The sequence below is a fragment of the Pygoscelis adeliae genome, unplaced genomic scaffold (genome assembly GCF_000699105.1).
Source record: "Pygoscelis adeliae isolate BGI_AS28 unplaced genomic scaffold, ASM69910v1 Scaffold282, whole genome shotgun sequence".
Classification (NCBI taxonomy): Eukaryota; Metazoa; Chordata; class Aves; order Sphenisciformes; family Spheniscidae; genus Pygoscelis; species Pygoscelis adeliae.
In genome coordinates this window covers 4008222-4017305 of record NW_008824352.1, presented here as the reverse complement: position 1 = coordinate 4017305, position 9084 = coordinate 4008222, and the positions used below count along the sequence as shown (strand labels likewise).

Here is a 9084-nt window from a genome sequence, read left to right as displayed (position 1 = left end):
CACCACCACCAAAAAAACCAAAAACCAAACCTGTTTTTCTGTTGTATCACCTTGAACCTCAGGACATTGATCAAATACACTTTAAATGGAAGTCTTCTCTTAGCCCAAACAGCAATCCAAGTCTGGAGAGTGTTGCTAAGTTGTAAATAATCACAAGCCAATGGAGCGATAGCAGTAAGCACTGCATCTCGCATTGCTGCTAGCATGGGTTCCGTAGTGAAGGAATGAAGCTCTCTTTATGGGTGAGAAACAAATTTTCATTTCTGCCTTTAGAAGTAATTCCCTAAAACACTTTTGTGCTTTACTGATTACTTATTTTAAAAGAAGTTTGTGTTTCCTCAGCTAAATCATTCCTTGGAAAAAGAAAGACCTATGCAGGGCAATTTGAATTTGCAAGGCTGAACTGTGATTATATGTAAACAAAAATACTACATGTAATGATGGGTGTGTGGAAAACTCCCTTGGAACTAGCCTGCTCCTCCTTCAAACCCCTTAGTAAGATACAGCCCCCATGGCAGAGCGTGCAATTTATGATGGCAAGGAGTAAGGGAAAGATAAAATTTCCACTTCAGCCATCTTTCACTGTTACTGCTTTTAATTGTTTTGACAGGGCACGTTAAAAAAGCAAAAAAATTCTTCTTTTTACCCTCTGTTATTTTATACTTTCCTTAGATAGCGGGTCCTCTGAGCTAAAAAACACGTCACGCACATTATACAGCACCAAACTTACGGCAAATCTGATCACAACAGAGACCTGCGAAGAGCCTCCAATAAAAACACACATACATCCCCTTTCACACTGTAAGAGTAATTTAGTGTCTTGATGAGAAAATTCCCATTAAGCAGAAACAAATACCATTTATGGCTTAACCCTAGAAGGCTGCACAGTCCCCACCAAACGGAGGGTAAATATTTCGCATTAACCTACCCTGATTCTCAAACATGTATATGCTGAAAAAGTGCAACACTTTTTCCTATTATATTCGTACAGGGTATAACCGAGATGCAATACTGTGCCTCAAGTGGAAAGGCAGCACGGAGGAGCGAGGGAGGGTTAGGACTACGCTTCAGCAAAGCGGAGCGCGGGAGGGGAGGCAGCTGCGGTGCGTGCGGAGGAGCGGCGGCGAGCGCGGGGTGCGCTGGGTGCCTGAGCACGGCCAGGGCTGGCACTGCTGCGCCCACAGCCCCGGCACACGGATTTTCCCCTGGAGCAGAGAGAGAAATGGGAAGGAGACAAGCTTTCAGGTACTCCCCTTTGGTGGCAAACTCTTAGCAGTATTGTAAAAGATACACAATCAGCTTTTATAGGAAAACAGCCACTGAACCCAAATTCGGTTTAATTGTTGCCACACCAAGATAGCAGATTTTCTGCTTAAAGGCAGAATTCTTTCTTCTTTGCCTACACAGGAGCCGTGCTTAACGGGAGCAACGCTGAAAACTGAGAAAATCCAACTGTGGCATTGTGCAGTAACTGCACAGTAATAAAGACACAGCATAAAGTGAAACTCTAACCAGTTTATCCAGATACTGTCACCTGGCATTCACTCTGGGTCTCCATATTTTAACTTTTGCTTGAAAATTACAGTGAAGTTTTGCTTAAAAAAAAAAATTAAGTAGGGAACACCGTTCCTTTTAAAAGGAGAAATATTTAATTTTTAGTATTTTTAATGCTTAATATTTTTCTTTTAAAGCTTTAGAAAAACAGTATTATGAATATACTGTTTCTGCAAGGCAACCCCGCTCCTCCAAACACTTACACAACAGGGCTCCAATTTCACTTGAAGTGTTTGCAAGATTAAGACCCTAAAAGCCAAGGGTGCTAACATAATACACCTATTTTATAAAACTAGAGAGAAAGAAATCTTGTACAGACGGAAGAAAGCTTCCTCAAAATACAGACACAACCTCCCTTTACTTCAAATTAAATATATTCACATTATTTTTAAAGGTAAGTTGTGACAACCTTGTTGATTAGTGCAATTCACGTGGCAGCATTCACTTTTCTCTAGCTCTCTACTGCATACTGAAAATAAGGCAATTAAATGAGAAAATTAATTCCATTAATTAAAAATGTTCAGTCTCAAGCAAGACAGAATGATCTGAGTGAGAATTATAGCTGTATAAATGTACGTAAAACAAAAGGTTTTCCTTGACATGTACTTTCCTTTAGAAAGGATAAATTTTGCAGCACAAAACAATGATAATGCTATTTTAACAGTATCATAAAGCTGGAGAGAGATATGAAAAGGTCTGGTTTATCTTTTAAAGAGAAAACCCCTGATGTATGTAGGAAAATTTACAAGTAAAATACCACCCTTCCCACAAATTCCTTACTGGTGAGCCTGAGTGAAAACTCTGGTCAAGTCAGGAAAGAAAATCATTAAACTTAACTGAATCCATAAAGCACTGTAGCTGGAGTTTCAATACAGATAATTTTATAGTAAAATTAAAATAGAAGCCCTTTTTAATTATATAAAGTGTGCACATTATTACTGAGGAGAGGAATACATGCTTTCCTCAAGAACCATAAAATTGGCTGCTGGGAATTAGACTTCAGCTGCAATTATTATGTGGTCCTATAAAGGATATTGAAAGTCTGATAAAATTGCACCCTTGTCATGTAACAGTGATGCTTAATGCTAAATAACCACTCCGCAGCATTCCAGTCATAGCTTTCTCAAAACATCATAGGTCCCTTCTCACACCGAAAAGAAAACATAGCAGGATTTTGGAGCTAAAACTATACCTAAATATTTGACATACCAAATGGACAGGTCAAAAGATATGTAAAGCCACACAGAGGCAAAACACGTGATAAATGAATACTGATGGTCTTTTATAAAGGAAAGCCCTCCATGGATACATACCCAACGTAAAAGACTACATACGATGAGGAGGAAATAAAAGAACCCCAATACAGTGAAGCAAGCCCCTAACTGCATAGGCCTAACTCAGCCCTACCACGTCATGACAGATACCAGTGCCATACACTCCTAATGGCTGTTTTCGTTGTAGTATGTGTTGTAAACAATGAGTATTTGTTACGCCTGCATAGAGCTACAGGAGGCTGGCCCAACTTCTGCTCGAGAACCTGGAATCTGCTTTTAGCAACATCAGTAGGCTCCTCCTGTGCCTCTCAGGCCTGCAGATAGAGCATGGGACTAAAACCTGTAGATATTTCTAATCCCACAGACTCCATCACACTCACAACTTAGCCAGGCCGAGATTTTTACATGTAGTAAGAATATCAAAGAAATATTTCTCTGACACGTAACATAAGGCATGTGCAGGGGAAGGCTGGACAAGAGAGAGATTGTGCAGTGTAGAAGAAGGGGTGTAAATTTTGCTCTTGCAAATGAAGGAAAGGAGAAAATTCTTTCTCCTACAAAGAAGTACTGACAAAGTCCCTCACCATTTAGATCCCACAGCATGGGTGGGATATATGTCCAACCTTCTCTGTAAGGCTTTGGTTTGACTCTGCTGTTCAAATCCCAGCACCTGTGGTAACGCCAGGCTTCAGAAAAAAGCCTCTGCACAAGAGCATGAAAAGGATCCCACACAGCTCTTGTTTGACACGACTACTCAGTCGTGAAAAAAAACAGACCATTAGAAATCAAACCTACTCGCCTCCCAAATCATGGCAGGAAACAAGCACCCGGTGCTGTGTTAGTATGGAGATGGAGGGGCTGCAGCTTCTCTCCTTAGCACTGAATGGTGGACTTGCAGGCTGCAGGTATGTGGGGTACATTTTCACGGAGGGGTTTCCTTTACAAATCAGAGCTGTGCGAGCCCGTCCCATGTCCTTGCTGCTTGTGCCAGTGCAAACTGCCTGCACCCTGTAAGCAACGGTCAGGAGCCTCTCCGTGTCACCTGCCTCTTCCCATGGCACGAGCAGACGTGCAAAAGCAGCTGTTCACCCATGGAACGTTACTAAGACTATGAGCAGGAAACAAGTAAACGAAAACTCACAGACCATAGCTGATTAACCTAAAAAACAACATTTCTGAGGCAATTGGTGTCTAGGATGAGCATGGTAAGTCCCTGCATCTCTCTGCATATGCTGCACTTAACACAGCAGGAACTGGCCACTGGGCACTACTCAACTATAAATGTGAAAGCATAAAAAAATATATACGTTAGTTCTGACTAAGCATCTGAGAAACACTGACCTTTTAACCAGTTAGGCTGTAAACAAAACATTAAAAAATTAATTTATATTTGAAGCATGCATCAAATGCGCTCCTTAAAAGGTAAAGCAAGTAAAGACTAGGGTGCACTTTGCAATGAGGCCTTAGAGTATTAATTATACCTCAAAACCTCTCTTGAGGTAAGTATTTTGAATATTATATATAATGTCAACGTTTTATAGAAGTATAAAGTCATACACACACTGTCATATCCCAACAGCTCAGTCAGGCCAAGATTTGGCAGTGGAGACTTGGACTCCTACCTCCCTCCCACCTTTGGGTGCAGTTGCAAAAAGACAAATCTGTTCAGACGGTATTTATCTACCATTGGGGAAAACAAAAAAAATCAATTCCCAAAATGTAAAGAAATGAACTGGAAACTTCTGACGCCAAACATAAAGGAAAGATGAATACACATACAATAAAGGCCTTTGAATAAAATTTATGATCACATTTACACTGAACAGAACTGAAATTTGGTAGTGATTTACTTTTCAGTAAGGCTTTTTTTTTTTTTTTTGGAAGGTATGAAAAATTTTCTCTGTCCTTCAAGATGTATCTTTTTTGTTAAAAATGTCTGAACTCTCTCATAAACAAATTACTGAGAATCACACAATATTGTAATAATATAAAATGATTCATACAAACATTAAAATGTAAATGCAATGAACAGTTTTAAGAGAAGTCATGAAATGTGCCTTAGTTATAGTTCTTTCCATTAGAAACAATACCGGAGTTATCAGGCTCAGAATAAAACCATTGCTCACATTTACCTCATCAAAGGTAGAAAAAATGCCCAGTAGCATTCACATGAACATAAGCCGTCAGTTTTTCAGAATACGGAAATAATTTGCTTACCTGGAACATCAATTAATCTCTTATAAACATTCAAGAAGGCTGCCTCTGCTTCTTTGCTTCTTTTACCCAATGCGTCAATCTAAAAGGGGTGGTGAGAAAAGAAGGCTTTTAGACTTGTTCCAATACAATTGTTACACTCAGAGCTATAAAATACATTAATATCTTTCATATAAATACATAAAAAGGGTCCCCAAGTCTCCTGTGTACAGCTCCTATAGAAGCAGCCTTGTAAGAATATTTCTGGTACATTTGTACTGAATATAATTTAAAGTCCTGTTTCAGCACAACAGCAAGCATCAATATTTTTAGGAACACTACTGTCTATTGTGATTCTTTACTTTAAATCTTTATAAAAAGCATGGTATTTGCTAGACAGGTTCTCTCCTCAACAACTGTTTTCCTTTACCACTTAACTAAGATCTAACACAACAAATGGAAACTGCGTGTACTTCGGACGTCAGGCTCTGCCTTTACTGTGGCAAATATATTTTTCTATTATTTCCACTAAGCCTATGAGAGGATGAAAAGATGTACTTGTTGGGCACCCTGTGATACTTAACACTAAACAACTGTGAATCTTCTACATGCAAATGGTTTTCTAATAAAGCTCAGGCACAGACCCGTAGAGTCTATACTGTCTTGCACTCAATGATCTCAAGCCAGGCTCCTCTGACTAGCTTCTCTCTGTATTTTGTAATACACGCAATACTAATCTAAGAAGCTGTCTGCCCAGGTGAGGCAAAATACTACCTCACACAATCTGTTATCTTCCCCTAAATCTGTATTTTCATCTAAAACTTCATTTTACAAGGAAAGGCAGCTTTATGGCTCTGAGAATAAAATACTTATTCCACAGCAACTTTTTTTGGTAAACATGTATTTTCCTAATGTACTAGAAAACAGAGGATTTACGATTACTAAATATTGACAAAAAACCACCAAACCGACCCAAGACCAGGTCCACTGAATTAATACTCCAAAGCAGAAAGAGACAGAAAGGGAAACAGGAAAGCCTGACACAATTCTGCAGCGGCTTACCGAAATCAGGAAACTGCAAGTATGGAGATTATCGTTCCCATATTTTAATAAAAAGCAAGGAAGGATCTGAAGAACTACGGATACAAAGACCTGATATCAATTCTTCTGTGTATTTGAAAAGCAGTTAATATTATGAAACCATTTAAAGGTGTGTACGTCAACATGTGCTAAAAAAGGAAGGTCCTGTCTGAAAAACGTCCTTGAATTCTTTCACTACATTATTGATTTGGTAGATAAGGCAGAAACAATGGACAGAGTTTACTGTATCTGTATTTCAGGAAAGTATCTGATATTTTATTATACGAGAGGGAGATTTGCAGAATTAGAAAGCGTGCTACAAACCCTCCCGGCTGCGGTGGTTTGCAGAGCGCTCTGGCACAGGAAGCAGAGGGTGCCAGGGAAAGGAAGCGGCGCAGGGAGGAGGAGAGATAAGCAGGAGGGTGCTGCGGGGTCAGATTTGGTGCCACCTCTGTTTACTTTGTAAGAAAATGACTTTGCAAAGGGAAGGATTTGGGGGGGGGAGGAAAAAAATCCTACAGTGTAGATGATTAAAATAATGGCGGGAGTCAGACGCAAAGTGCACAGGAGCAGAGCGCAGGAACGCCACGTGACTTGTGTAGATTAGTCTTATGGCTGGTAAGTGACTTGCAGAGATCATTACGGAGAGGATTAAGGCCAGAAAACCAAAGGACAAGGACAATTGTAGAAATTACACAGAAGCACAATGCACAACGTATAAACCAAGAAAAGACTCGAGGGGAGGGGTCAAGGAGGAAAATAAGGACACTGAAAGCGTCTGCACAGCGTTTGGCAGCAGCAATGAAATCTTGAGAGATATGGCGAGAGGCTGTAGAGAGACAAGTTATTGTAACACAATACAAGACTGTATTTAGAGAAACAAACCAAATCCCCATTTTGCTTACATCCCCCCAAAATCTGGATTAATTTATGTAGTTTAGTGGAGGTGTAGCGTAACCGAAACCTGACCTATTTGCAACTTATTCTTATCAATTAAAAAAAAAAGGGTATTGGAAAGATGATAAACAAGCAGCAGAAGCCAAAACGATGGAGGACATGGAGAGCAGATTAAATTCTCAAGAAATGCTGGCCATACTTGGCTTTTAGAGTTTACCAAGAAAAGCTACGGAAAGGCATTGGAATCTCACAGGGCATATGACGTGCTGGAGAGCAAGGGACTGATGGTTGTGAATAACCCATTTATTAATTTGAATTCAAGCAATCACAGATGGACTGATGCTCATTAGGGAATGACAACATAAGTAATTTGGTTAGAACATTTTCACACACAGAGTATTTGAAATTAGAATACGGAACAAACTGCCAAAGGCAGAGAGGCACCGGGTAGTGTAAATCAATGCTTGGGAGTATCAGACACCGTTTGTGAACGGGCGAGAAAGGAGGGGGCAGCCATCAGAAAGACTTTCGCAGTTGAGATATTTCATGGGTACATAAAGACAGACTTCGAAGGCCAAAGCACACCATATGTTAGACTTCTGGACTTTAATGTTCCCACATACAATTTTCTCTCGCTGCTGCTCAGCAGAGTACAGCCAAATTTAAATTACTATTATTAAATACAATTAGCATTACAGAACTGATTCTGTACTGTATTTTGAAAAATTCATTTGCCCCTTTTACGAAAACCAAAGCATTTAAAATGCTTGCATTTCTGTGAAATAACAGGATGGATTTGTTTTCCTATTACAGTTTTTTCCCATTTTAATAAAGGGCATTTGTACTTATATTCTCCCTAAGTATTACAAAAGGTATGGTTTATTCACAATATAAAACAGAATTGAAACAACATCTTCCAAGGAGATCAGAGACTTTCTGATGGAAGCTGTTTGTAAATCACAGGAACTTTCACACCTTTTTTCCCCCTCAAATTCAGAACCAGAATTCCAAACAGTCCCACCAGGCAGAAAGATTTTTTTTTTGTTTTAGTTTTTAAAAAAAAAAATTTAAAAAAAAAAATTTAAAAAAAAAAATCAATCTGTCCGGCTTAAACTTCTATTAAAAATGAGCACCACAACTATTTTATATCTTAAAAGAAAATTTAGAAAAAGCACCATGACAACTTTAACTGGAATAAAAAAATATTGAAGTATGCCAGCTTCCAGCTGTGTAAGGAAATACAGAATGAAAAAGACATCAAAAATAGCAAAATATAAATGAAGTCCAGAAACAGAGGAAACAGAGCACTGAAATGACAGGGAAGTAAGTATTTGGAAGTTCCCTGAAAATTTTTCAAATCAAAGTAAAATTGGTTCGGGAGCCAACAAAGATGAGCTGCAATCAGCTCACATTAAAACACTGAACTACATTATAAAACTCTTGCTGAACATTTTTATTTGACTCTAAAAACTTCAGGGACCCTGAAAGAAGTCAACTTATAATTACACTAGCGTACTCTTGACATGAGCTTAGCTCCAAATCTTAATTTATCTAAACCAGGCCCCATTATGTCTTCTCTGACTAGAAAGAAACAACAGTGACCTCTGTATTCCCCACCACCCCCATAAACATATGTTCACTTTTAAGTTTTGGCATACTATTTGTCTTGATAATACCACTGGCGCTATACTGAGATAACAGAAATGAGACACCAGGAATCCTCCCTCCTTAGCATGCTCTTCATCTTTAAAATATCACCGAAGCTATATGGAGGGAGCCACAGCGAGACACCGGTTTGAGAGCAGTCCTCCCTTTATCCACCTTACTTTTCCAGGTCAAGTGCTTTCACGAGTTGTTGCTCAGGGTACAGAGTTCATCCCGGAGGCTGGATGACACCCTTCCCCTCCATAATAATCTCTCTCCAACTTGCCCGTGAAGACCTCCTTGGTCTGCTCCCATTCTCCATTGCCAGAATGACAGCTGGTTGCTCCAGTAGCACGGACAGCCTATTTTAGGAATGCTTGGTCACAGTCTAGTATCTACTATACCTGGCTAAAATCAAAATATTGTCAATGAAATCAGCGGT

General features: G+C 39.4%; 1 protein-coding gene across 1 annotated transcript in view; it reads right to left on the bottom strand.

Moving 5' to 3' along the window:
• The window catches only part of CUX1 (cut-like homeobox 1), a 208358-nt gene that overhangs the window by 118513 nt on the left and 80761 nt on the right, over nucleotides 1–9084 (bottom strand). Inside the window, 1 exon segment of the mRNA XM_009319326.1 lies at nucleotides 5046–5124. Within this exon segment, the coding sequence (XP_009317601.1) occupies nucleotides 5046–5124 (79 nt within the window).